Source organism: Patella vulgata, chromosome 7 (assembly GCF_932274485.2).
Source record: "Patella vulgata chromosome 7, xgPatVulg1.2, whole genome shotgun sequence".
Lineage (NCBI taxonomy): Eukaryota > Metazoa > Mollusca > Gastropoda > Patellidae > Patella > Patella vulgata.
In genome coordinates, this window is record NC_065885.2 from 24701358 (window position 1) to 24714645 (window position 13288).

The 13288-nt window shown below is 37.2% G+C and overlaps 1 protein-coding gene and 1 long non-coding RNA gene across 4 annotated transcripts; one reads left to right on the forward strand and one right to left on the reverse strand.

The window, feature by feature from the left end:
- The first annotated feature begins 609 nt into the window (after window positions 1-609).
- On the forward strand, window positions 610-2641 carry LOC126827230 (uncharacterized). Its single transcript, XR_007682612.1, has 2 exons — window positions 610-749; window positions 2353-2641. It is a non-coding gene; the product is annotated as an uncharacterized LOC126827230 (long non-coding RNA).
- A 3978-nt stretch (window positions 2642-6619) lies between these two features.
- LOC126827229 (tRNA methyltransferase 10 homolog C) lies at window positions 6620-11884 on the reverse strand. 3 transcript variants are annotated; one of them, XM_050556469.2, is made up of 4 exons: window positions 11650-11884; window positions 10415-10796; window positions 8069-8766; window positions 6620-6944 (listed from the first exon to the last, which is right to left on the reverse strand). In XM_050556469.2, the coding sequence occupies exons 2-4, from the start codon at window positions 10778-10780 to the stop codon at window positions 6746-6748; spliced, it is 1263 nt and encodes a 420-aa protein (XP_050412426.1). In that variant the 5' UTR covers window positions 10781-10796; window positions 11650-11884; the 3' UTR covers window positions 6620-6745. The 3 variants fall into 3 exon arrangements, with proteins under 3 accessions (XP_050412426.1, XP_050412428.1, XP_050412427.1); XM_050556471.2 differs by having other exon boundaries at window positions 11795-11874; XM_050556470.2 differs by lacking the exon at window positions 11650-11884 and adding an exon at window positions 11580-11631.
- Window positions 11885-13288: the final 1404 nt, after the last annotated feature.

Below are 13288 nucleotides of genomic sequence, written 5' to 3' on the forward strand. Positions count from 1 at the left end.
AAAAATGACGGATGAACTAAAGAGTGCGAATCGGTTTCTAATTTTAATAAAATTAATTGATTGTTTAAAAAAATCACTAAGCATACTTTTTTTATTCCGATTCTTAGAAATCAATACTAAATGTGTATTATTTTATAAATAATGTATTGCATGACGCCTAAAGATGCAAGGAATTATACTGAATTGAGGAGAAAATCAAAAGACCATACTGCTGATGACTAAAGTCAAAGGTTAATTCTCATTTTTTTAGACATGCTCTAACTTTTTCCAACAGATTGAGCAACGCGTGGCAACCTCTTGTAAGCACGTATGAGGTTCTTCATGAAAAACTTGAGATACATGCTGGTGATACACAAGCTGGAAGTAGAGATAAATAAACATGCAATTTTCGGCCCTACATTTCAACCCAACCAACCTTTCAACTCTTGTATCCTTCCGCCTCAGAATTATGAATATTCACCAAAACCTGGCAGAAAATGTATGTTCAAACCCTTTTCTTCGATTCTTCACCAAAAAGTCAACAAAAATCGCCATGCAAAAGGGGGGAAAAGCAAAAGGGAGAGGAAGACTAAAAATAGCTTTGGCCCTTGTTTCGTTGGTGACCGCGTATTTATATTTGGTGAGCTGTGTCCAAAAGTCAGTGTTTACTGTGGTTGCTAGTTATTGCTTCTGGTAGATATCTGCAATAGAACTGGTAATAATGTGTCGAAGAGTAGATTGTCCAAAATGTGGAAAACCCACCTGGGAAGGTACATATTATATTAAATTAAATATGAACGCTGATTTTCTGATAGATATCTTTCTCCAAGTTTATTTCATATTTTTCAAATTTTTTGATGGTGATGGTCGGAAGACTACTATTTTGCGTTTACACTAGAGAGAGAGAGAGAGATGGGGTTTAACGTCCACTCGACACAAACTAGGTCATTTCGGGACTAACATATGGTTTAATTTTATTTCAATAATTCGCTTGCGCGTTGGGGTCTTTATAGCAGTAGGAGGACCCGGAGAATACCCACGAGGTTGGACAGGCGACCCTACTCCTTGTCACGTACAACCGGGGATTCGAAACCACGGCAGTTGACTCAATGACAGGTTTTTTTTATGATACAGCACGCACGTGCTAACCATTCGCCCATCCAACCCCCCCCCCCCCCGTGTTGCGTTTACAACTCTGCAGGTATTGTGGGTCTGTCGGTTCAGATTGGTGTGTTACATCTGACTGAGGGGGTTTTTTTTTGTTGTTTGATAGTAAATATTATATGGTTTAGCACCAAATTATCAAATAGGAAGAAAATAATAATAAAAAAACATCAAGAAATTTAAAAAATACATTATCTTTTTGATGAGGCATTAAAAGTAGATCTAAATGAAAACAATTTGAAAAATATGATATGATGAAGAAAAAAAAACAGTGTCAGTAAATCAAATTTTTTGAAAAATCATGTTCTTGTCCACACCTGTGTTACTGGCAGGGGCGGATTGGGCCATCGGGTGCCCGAAGGGCCGGTCGGACAAAAAATGAAAAAAATAATTTTGTCCAATTCGTCTAAAAAACCTTTTTTCTGCTGAACATTATATGGGGGGCGGGGGTATTGGACCGGCCATGGAGTGATGATGAACATGTTGTATGTGGCCGGTGGCTTTAACAGGCCGCCACGCCATCATTATAGAGTCTGGGATGTGCTGGTATAATAGACTTTCTGGGAAGGTGTTGCTGGGTATGGGCCTGAATTTGGAATCTTGCAATGGGGATTCCGAATTTCATCCGAAAATTTTATCTGATTCACCCGCAAATTTACTAATTATTAAGTCACCTGCACCCTGTTTGTGGGGATACGCCAGAAACGTCTTCCAATGGTTCGTATATCAAAAAAAAAATTCAATTTTAAGGCCTCAGCAAAATTTGGTGATAGCTGGTCTGCTGGCCAGTAAAAGGGGCCGCTCCGACCCGGAGCCCGGGCTGGTTCCCGGCCCCAATCCGCCCCTGGTTACTGGCAAACATTTAAACTATGGACATGGTCAGCTCAAGCCACGATTGAGTCAGAATCTCCTGGTTACTAATTTAACTTAGACTATCTAGCTAGTACTAGTAGAGTCATTTTACAATACATGTACATGTATAATGAGCCACAATGGCTCCCTGGCTACTAACCTTAGAACCATAACAATACATCCATCCCAGTACTCGCAGTAGGCTAACAGTATTGCAATTCACTTCTTAACACCAATAAAAATATTGACAGAATGCTCACAATTGTCTAGCTATACATTCACAAAGTTGTTGGTGGACATAGTTTTCCAATGCCTTGCAACAGGTTACTCAGAAAAAAATTATCTCTTTCACTTCAGGTTGTGGTAAGCATATTGAACAAGCTTTAAATGGTGTAGCACAGGAAGATCGTTGTCCGTGCCCAAGAGATAAAAAATGATAGGCCTACCAGACCAGATTTAATGTTTCAGTTTTCCTAGTGATATTCTGACTGTTGCCGTTGTTACTGTAGTGTGTTCAAATGAAATGTTTAAAAAGTCAGGTGGAAATACTAATTCCATTCTAAGCATATCATTATATTATTGTTCCACTGGACAATGACATTATTTTATGTCCTATGTCCATAAAATAAATGCACAAAATAGTTTATATTTTTTGTTTATATTTTATTTTTTGTTCATATAAAATATCTATATAATTTATTTAAAATTTTATATACTGGTACAATTTATTATAAATTTGTAGACATTTATGGGTTTGTTTGTTTTTTATACGCCCACATTTTCATGTGGACGTATTATGCCGTCACCCCTGTCCGTCCGTCCACAATTGTTTGTGGACTCTCTACAGGTCACAATCCTTATCCGATTTTGTTGAAACTTGAAATGTAAGTTTATAACACAAAGATCTCAGTTCCTTTCGATATATGCGCATATCGAATTGTAATTTCCTGAATTATGGCCCTTGATTGTAGGAAAAATCACTTTCCTGTTAGCTTGTTCTCTATCCATCTCTCGAAATTGTGGGCGTATCCTGCCTGGCAGCCGCTGGTTAATATTTAAGTTTACTGTGAATTTAGTATAATATAATAAATGGAAGTAGCAGAAGCTCAAATTACTCTTCTTCATATTTTATTTCTCAACATTTCCAGCTTTTCTCTCCATAAAAAAAAATGCACAAAAATAATTATTTTTGATTTGTTCTTGCTCATTTATTGTCAAATAAATGCAATATATTTATTTAATACAATTGTTTTTAACCTTTCTGGGTGTATAACTAAAAGGTGTCTAAGCTTTGATAATATAAAACCTATGTGTCCTTACAGGTTTTTTTTTGTTTTTTTTGTCTTTAAAATCATTGAAGACATCTTCAAGAATCTGTCTATTATAAAATGGTATGGTTTAAAATATAGAATTAACTAAATGTAGTACAATCATTTTGGTATGTTGCCATCAGGCTAACAACACAAAATCTAAAATAGTTACCTAAAATATCAGGTAGTCATTTTCCTAAAATATTGTTAATCAGATGAATAGTTTTAGATTTAGCCTGTCGTAAGGCGCCCTAAAAAAAAAAACCTCCCGGGATAATAAACAAACAGGGTGATGTCCCACACCTAAAACACCAAAATAAATAGATGACTGATTAATTACTTGTTCTTTTATAATATATAGAGCCTCAAATTACTAAATGGCTCATTATCAAACCAAGTTTCACCCTGCTCGCTGCCACTCGGCTTATCTGTGTTTAATCTAAGGAGAGAAAATGCTCATCATCGAACTTAGTCAATGTATTAATGTAATGAAACTATAGGCGCTTTTATTGACTTGCCAAATTGATTTGAATTTAGTGGAGATGTCATATGACAGTCAGTATAGTCGATTTCAAAGTACTTTGGTGAGTTCAGTGAAATGTGCTGATTTGCTGTAAACAAGTCTTGTGGCTGAACACAGATGAACAAGAGCATCGCTAACGCTGCAATATACGTCCACATTCTTGCTTTGATTGATATGGTACTTTTTAAAATGAAGAGAATGAAATATGAAATGGCTGTAATATGACAAGAGGCAAAGAAGGCTAGGCGTTAGGTTTGTTTTGCCAAATTTACAGAGAAAATATTAACAAAAAGTGGGTTTGACACTGCCCCAGGGGGTTGGGGTGTGCACCAAAATAAATAGTTGCTGTCTTTACGGTATAAGGAATAAATATGCAAAGTTCCAAGATGATCCATTCAGACATAAAAAAATACAAAAAGTGGGTGTGGCTCTGCCCCTGGGGGTTGGATATGGAACAATATAAATAGGTACCACCCTGTTATTGAAATGATTGATATGCTGAATTTGAACAAAATCTGTTAATTATTGCAACCTGCAGAGTATTTACCGATAAAAACTAACAAAAAAGTGGGTGTGGTACCACACCCCTGGGGGTCGGGACATGCACCAAAATAAAAAGTTGCTCTCCTTGCAGTATAAGGAATAAATATGCCAAGTTCCAAGATGATCCGTTTAGAATTCCAGCCTGTAGACATAAAACACAAAAATTGGGCATTGCTCTGTCCCTGGGGGTTGGACATGGGACCAATATACTGTATATAGGTACAACCCTATGCTGGATCATTCCAAATTTGATCCAAATTTGTTAATAATTGCAACCTGTATATCATTTACAGACAAAATATCAACAAAAAGTGGGTGTGGCACCGCTAAAAGGGCAGGAAGAGCGGGAGAAATGGGGTTTAACATCCACTTGACACAAACTAGGTCATTTCGGGACTAACACATGGTTCAATTCTATTTCAATAGTTCGCTTATGTGTAGGAGTCTTTAGCAGTGGGAGGAAACCCATGAGGTTGGACAGGCGCCCCTACTCCTTGCCACGTACAACCGAAAGGGCAGGGGTTGTGCACCAACATCAATAGTTGCCGTCCTTAGGGTATAAGGAATAAGTATACCAAGTTCCAAGATAATCCATTCAGAATTGTGGCCTTCGGGCGCTAAAATTGGGCGTGGGTCGGGGCATTCATCAAAATCAATAGTTGACACCTTTCGGCTATAAGGAATACATATGCCAAGTACCAAGTTGATCCATTCAGAATTGTGACCTGTAATCGATAAACACAAAAATTGGGTGTGGCTCTGCCCCTGAGGGTCGGGGCATGCAGTTGTCGTCCTTAGGTTTTAGGGAATACATATCCCAATTTCAAAGATGATCCATTAAGAATCGTGGCCTGTAGGCAACACACAGAGACAAAGAAAAAATGAGTGTGGCTCTGCCCCTGGGGTTGGGCAATCACCCAAAAACAATAGGGGTCATCCTTAGGGTATAAGGAATAGGTATGCAAAGTTTCAAAAAGATCTGTTAAGAATTGTGGCCTGTAGGCGAAACACAAGACACACAAACATTGGGCATGGCTCTATCCCAGGGGATCGGGCATGTACCAAAAAATAATAGAGGTCAGCCTTAGGGTATAAGGAATAAGTATAAAAAAAGTTTTCAGCATTGCGGGCTGTAAGTGACCACAGACACAAAAAAAGATAATGGGGGTGGCTTTGCCCCTGGGCGTTGGGTATGAACCACAAACAAAAGGGATGTTCCTTAGGGGATAGAAGGAATAAGTAAGCAAAGTATCAAGGTGATACATTAAGAAATGCGGTCTGTAGATGACAAACAATTAAATACAAGAAATGGGCATGGCTCTGCCACTGGGGTCGAGCATGCACCAAAATCAATAGGGATCATCCTTAGGGTATAAGGAATTCATATGAAAATTTTTTAAGACGATCAATTAAGAATTGTGGCCTGTAGGCGACACAGACACACAAAAATAAAATGGGCGTGGCTCTGCCCCTGGAGGTTGGGCATGCACCCCAAACGATAGGGATGTTCCTTAGGGTACAAAGAATAAGTATGAGAAATTTTAAGATTATACGTTAAGAAATGCGGCCTGTAGACGACAAATAAACAAATACATGAAATGGGCCTAGCTCTTCCAAAAACAATCGGGATCATCCTTAGGGTATAAGGAATAAGACTAAGTACACTGTATGTAAAGTTTCAAGATGATCACTTAAGAATTGTGGCCTGTAGGTGACACACCCACACACACAACAGGGGCGACGGCAATACATAATGTGGACGTATAAAAAATAATGTGAACACGGGATCAAATCGCCGAAAATGATCATAAATTGAACTCAGTAAAGACATTCACAAACTAGGTAATTTCAGGACTAACATTTGGTTCAATTTTATGTCATTAATTCGCTTGCACATAGGGGTCTTTAGCAATGAGAGGAAACCGGAGGACTCTGAGAAACCCACGAGGTTGGACATGCGACCCTACTCCTTGCCACCAACAAGTGGGGAATCAAAACCACGCCACTTGACTCAATGACAGGCCATACGATGCAATGGGCACGCGTTAACCATTCGTCCACCCAACGCCCCGAATACACAATTACAAGCATTTATTGTGTCCAAAAAAGTGTAATGGACAAGTATGCTGCTTCGCCCATAGATTATTACTGCAGCTTCTACGAGTGTCAACAGGCAATTGTTGAGGTCTGATCCTCCAGAAGGAGGGACATTGGTGATAACAATGTAGGGGTATTAACTTGTGAAACCTGCATCATAATATTTTTATAAAGCTAATAATAAGCACTGTTACAGTCACACCATCTTAAAGTTCATTTTGTCATATATACATTGAATTGTCTAATTGTTTTTGTCATACATATATATGTGCACACTTTAATAATATTGTCTTTTTTTGTTATAATTATTCTGACGCTTTTTGGGATATTCACTAATATTTCTTGGATGCTCAGCTTCAGCCAACTTTCTCTTTGGCACAAACTGAAGCGATTCTTTCCAGTCATTGGTTTCTCTTAGTCTCAACAAAATTTTAAAAGTCTGATCTAAAGTTAGAGATTTATTACCAATACCCCACCTGAAAATGAAAAGTATGCAAGAGTTAAAACAATAGCCTGTCCTTCAACAATTTCCTGATGGAAGTTTTATCACAGTATCAGATGGACCAGGAACTGGACCCCAAGCCCTACCCATCTTCTCTGGAGGTCAGGTGTTCGATCCCTGTATTGGCATAGAAAGTTCATTAGGATTTTCTGCATGGTTCCCCCTTGTCATTGGTGTTGGAGAGAGAGAGAGAGAATTGGGGTTTAACGTCCACTCCACTCGACACAAACTAGGTCATTTTGGGACTAACACATGGTTCAATGTTATTTAACTAATTCGCTTGCACGTAGTGGTCTTTAATAGTGGGAAGAAACCGGAGAAAACCCACGAGGTTGGACAGGCGAACCTACTCCTTGTCACATATAACCTGGGAATCATTGGTGCAGGACAGAGGGCCTGGCAAGGGACAATGTATAGTTGTTAGGATGGGACAAAAAAAAACAAGGTCAGTGATCTTATTTTAATGATAGCTGCAATGGCTCAGTGGATAAGGTACTGGTTCACTAACCAAAAGGTCCAGGGTTCAATCCCAGTGTCAGTCCAGAAAATTCCCTGTAATTTTCCAGCATGGTTTCTCCTAGTCAGTTTTGCAGGACGGAGAGCCTGGCAAGGACAGTATCTAGTTGTTTGGATGGGACAAAGAGAACTCTAAACTGTGTGTATGTAAAAGAGTAGGCTGTAGTGCCGCTGTCCAGGCAAAATTTCCTTCATAGCAAACTATATGGTGTATGCCTGTCTTCATTAGCACATTACAATCCCAACAAGATGGCAGCCAAGACATTATGCACGGTTCCTGGTTCATATAGTACTATCATACTTTTTGTTTATTGCATTTAATATATTATCTAAAGATAATACGATTGCACAATTGGGCAACAGCTCTATAAAGACTTGTATAATTCTTTGTCTTCACAAGAATTTATCCGAGAGCTGTTACCCTTCTCAACATCAGTCAGTAAAAAACCCCATCTGACTGCCTATTTATACACAATTTCCGAAATCTGTCAAAGTTATCGATCAACCATAACAAATATATTCATCTTAAAATTATATGAAATCTGTTTAATTTATTTTAAATCTTTGATCATCAATACTTACGATAGATGTAGATCCAGAGGGAATTTAACGATGCTAATACCTTGTTCTTTTGCTTTACCTAATGTCACTTTCTGCTGCACACTTTTATCAACCAAAGCACCAACAATATAAACACTGTTGGGATTAAAATACTTTAATGTTCTTTGGGCATGGGGAGAAAGGTAAACCAAATCTTTTTTGGGAAAAAGATCTAAATAACTTTTATCCGTAACTGTGTAACAATTACTTAGTCCAGAACCATGACTTCCAGCATGAAAAGAATTCAGAAAAATACCCTTGGGATCTGCATCCGTAAAAACAAAATGAAAGGGTTCTTTTGTCCATTTGTTTTCACCATGGCATAAATTGAGCTGTTTTACAGTGTTTGTTATTTCTCTTGGTTTCATTTGCTTTTCGAATCCTAAATCAAACACTAGATGAGGTCCAAACTGCATAGATTTAGTTAATCTATCCGAAAAACATTTATTCATAGTTTTGTCCAAAACACGTAAAAAAATAGTATTTTTAGCAAATGAATGCTCCCTCTCATCTTGATGACTTATTTCTTCCATATTTTCTTTTTTCATCTCTTTTTCCTCTTTCTTTTTTTGCTTCGATTTTTCTATGCTTTTGTAGTATCTGTACAGCTTAGATCTAGCAATGATGGAATTTATTTTAAGTAATTCAACCCACATTGAATCAGTCACTTCTTCTGGAATCTGTTAGAACAAAGAAAGTTTATTGTTTAATATTTTGGATATACATGTATACCAGAATCTTTCCACCACACTCAATGCCTTTGCGGCTATCAAGGGTTATAGATTGGGTTTGTTATTGCCGCTGGAAAGAATTGTGGACAGATTCATATTAATCATAAATTGCTCCAATTTAATACACCTACAATTCAACTATACATTCTCAAATATTTCGAGTATTGATGTAAGTTACAGATTATTTTCTGTATTTGGTTGGCGTTCTGAAATAATATGCTCTCCTCAAAAAATGCTCTACTTAAAAACCTCTCCCAGTTTGAAAAAAAAAACCCACAAAGTTTCTATCAATGAATAAAAGTTGGATAGATCTTATAATACCATGACCAATACCCTGTATAATATGGTACATACTCGGCCGAATTGCACATGATTAAACATGGCAGCGACCATGATTTCAAACAATCGTGTGACTTCCCGACATCAGGTGAGTGGCTAATGAATTCCTAAAACCAGGAGAATACTTCGGCGAACCTGACACACTAAGAGAATATTTATCAAACACGTTTGATTCGGGAGATTCATTCATCTGAATGACAGTGGATATAGTAGGCGTGCCCACCGCTTAAGGTGCATGCCAAAAAACTCTCCTCAATCGAGTGCCTTAACAAACTATGCGCAAGTGAACTAACACCTGTCTAAAACTTTACCAAGAAATCCACAGAACAAAGACAAAATTTCAAACACAAACCCTTTACTATATAATGAACTGACATACTTTTCTGCATCAACTGGGCTAATGAAATGAAAGGGGGATTAACGTCATACTGTTCACTCCGACTGGGCTAATGAAAACAGACCAGGCTACTAAAAAGACAGTCACACAACAGCGTTTCCACCTACTTTTCATCAAATTCCAACTGTCAAGTGGTCTTTTATGCCAATGTGTACACAGGGCCTTGGTTTTCCATCCTATCCTTATGGCTACAGGTCTTTAGCAGTGGGAGGAAACCGGATGACCCGGAGAAAACCCACAAGGTTGGACAGGCAATCTTAATCCTCATCACATACAAGCAAAGAATCAAAACCACGCCACTCGACTCAATGACAAGACTGTATGATCTACAATTATAATTCTGTCAATGAAATGAAATAAAACGGGGTTTAACGTCCGACTGTTCTGCTCCGGACTGGGCTAATGAAGACGGGCATACGCCATACAGTGTGCTATGAGGGAAATTTTGCCAGGGCAGCGGAGCTACGGCATACTCTTATATCAAATTTCAACTGCCAAGGGATCTTTTACGTGCACGCCAATTTGTACACGGGACCTTGGTTTTTCGTCCCATCCGAACGACTAGACAGCTGTCCTTGTCAGGCCCTCCGTCCTGCATCACTGACAAGGGGAAATCACGCCGGAAAATCGGGATGAACTTTCTCGGCCAATGCAGGGATCGAACACCCGACCTCCAGGCTAGCGAGCCAGCGTCTTACCCACTTAGCCACGTGATCCCCTTCTGTCAATGAAATTTCAGAACTAAAAATATAGCCATTATTTTACCAACTTTATTTTGATTGCCAAATTTAGGAAAATATTTTGGAAGTCATTTGGCATAAATAGTTTTTCCTCCTAGAAGCTTACACGTAGGGTACTTACATTCTGGGGGTTTTCTTCTGACATCATTTGATACTCTAACTTCAGAATTTTTAATGTCTTTTCTTGCTCTGGGTTGAGGTTAGCCAAAATATCACTAGGATTTTCTTCTACTTTTTCATTCTCAACAACATCTCTTTTAGTTTTATCTGCTAAATCTTCTCCTCTCATATATTCTTGAAGTTTTTCAAAAGTATTAGAGTATTTACAATGAGCTGGTATGTTGTAACATCTGTGGCTGGCTAAATTATTCATGTAAGGATTTACAATGCATTGTGTATTTGGTTTGCTCATAATCAAACTGTTGAACTGCCACCATCCATTTCTTATGGATCGATTTGATATTGTTGCTAATACTTTAGTTGTCATTTTCTATCAAATTATCCTGAAAAAAATAAATGAAATAATTTATTCTTTCTTTCTAATATAAAATTCTATCTTTGCTTCTGGCTGAAATGAAACAAAATGGGGTTAAACGTCCTACTTTTCTACACCAACTGGGCTAATGAAGACAGGGCTTTAGAGATGAACTGAAATTGGGTTTAACTGTAACATCCCATCAGGGCTAATTATGATGACAAAATTTTGCCCAGACAGCCGGCCTATTTACATGTTACAGACCTGGATAGAAATGTTTATAAATTATTAACTTGACCATTCTTGAAAACTTTCAGCATGTAGAATCATCTTAGTGTTTGGATATTTGAGTCTAACTAAATAGTAAATAAGTGATTGCAATCTGTTTTACGGTATATTGAAATGTAAAAGGTTTGTAAAACAAAAAGTTATTGATTGAATCAGCTTTACCATCCCTTGACCCTTGAATAAATTTAGCTACGACCATGGCTACTGCGGGAAGTAAGTGCCAACAAATTATACAAAATGCTCTGATAATATAGACGCATTTATTAGGTCTACTTTTGAATTTTTTGCTCATGCTCACTTTGACATCTGACAAGCTTCAACTATGTGATCAAGGACATTAACTCTGGATTCTCATATCTCGCGATAATAATAAAATTTAATCATTTCATGTATAGTCTCTCGAAATTGTCGGTTGACACAAACAACGTGCAAATGTCATGTGAATGACACATACAGTACAACATAAATACTTTGTGGGGAAGATCTATATAAATTACAAATATTTATCATTCATTTACCGTACCCGTGGACACTAATTTTTAATAGTAATATCGGCTACTTGAACATTATAATGTTAGTAAGTTTACACTCACACTGAGTAGTGACAGTCAGATTCTGATTCTATTTCTAAACGCCTGAATGCCTTGGTTAATCGACGATAGCCTCCTATAATCCTCTGTTCAGTGACAATGCGAATGGAATTTTGTGTCGTCGGATCATTGGGTGTCTGTTACTTACAATGTCACTGATGAAAACCGAATATAAATTTCAATTCAATAAAATGAAATGTCTGAATGATCTTCGTTTCTCTCATTTATTTTTGCACGTGTGTTCATAAAAATAACGGATTGACTACTGGAATAGGAATAGCTACGCATTTGTTTCTTGTACAGACTGGTAAAGAAGCATGGGGATTTATTTCCGAAACATTTTATATAAGCTTACACCATGGAAACCTCGCGAAAGTAAACACAATGCACAGTAAATATAAAAAAATCGAACTGTATTATTTCACTGAATTAATTAAATTAGCTACATAAATAGTTATTTTTAATTAGCAGCATTATTGATGCTTTGCGCAATTAAAAAATGCCTGAGGACGAATAACTGTCCTCAAACAAGCGAATATTTATTAATAAAAAACATTTGCTGATTCCAGTTAGCTCAGATATTAGATTTGTGAAACTTTTTTATAATTCTAATTGTCTCTTGAATATCATATGTTTATGTTTAAGAAATAGTTCAAATTGAAGTGGTGCAAAGTTCTAAAATGAGGCCAGTATGGTTAATGATGCTGTATAGGACGACGGTGGTATCAAATTGTAATCAGTGTCGCCAATGGAGTTTAGAATTTTGGATTGTCAAAAAGATTCATAATTTAAAGAGGCATTAGGTAAGATCATAGAAAGAGCTAACAATTCTCGCTAAAATAGTTAAAACAAAAAAACAAACCAGATGATGAAAAGAGAATATGCTGAAAATTTCAGTCAAATTACTTCACTCTAAGCCAAGCTATCGGCGATACAGTTTTTGTCTAGCCTCGATTGTCATTACTACCGTTGTTACGATAATAAACAAAGTCTCGATTATCCATTTTTTTACGGTTATTTCATCAACCACAAAACATATTCAAAACTACTAAAAATCGGAGCCATGTCCGATGGCATCGAGAGTTGATTATGGTCTTGGTGAGTTAATTAATGTCTAATTAATAATTTATATAACATTTCAGTCCCAAAGAAAGACTTGTAATAGGCAGATTTAGTTCTCGCATCATGCACGTTTAAGTAATTTCTGAGATGAATGAAGGTCAAATTCTATTTAGACCGAACCCAACTCACAATTTTTTTTTTATCTGAATGGCGAATGACAGGAAATTTCTAAACAATAACTTCTCCCCTTAGGACAACTGAATAATTTCATGGAATGGGTTTAATGAATAAATATGGAATTATTAGTGGCGACTTCCAGGTCCCCCCTCCACCCCTCCCTCAATGAAATTTATATTGAGTAGCAATCGATATAGAAACTGAAATGACACACCGACTTTGTCTAAATAACTGTTTTTGTAATACTAATATTATTTGTTATTTTCCTGTAAAAAATAAAAGTCGGGCATGATTACATAGCCTAGGTTAATTCTACGGAACAAACTATGGAATATTTCCGAGCTTTTTATGAAATGGGTCGTTGAGTGGGGTGATTTGTGGGGCCACTGTCCCTTTTTGCCCA

Bases quoted from the DNA above. Each gene is read 5' to 3' on its own strand.
- LOC126827229 (XM_050556469.2), bottom strand. From the start codon at position 10,780: ATGACAACTAAAGTATTAGCAACAATATCAAATCGATCCATAAGAAAT. The intron at 8,767-10,414 runs GTAAGTACCCTA...TTGTTCTAACAG, and splicing joins CAGAAGAAAACCCCCAGAAT to ATTCCAGAAGAAGTGACTGA. The intron at 6,945-8,068 runs GTAAGTATTGAT...TTTCATTTTCAG, and splicing joins CCTCTGGATCTACATCTATC to GTGGGGTATTGGTAATAAAT.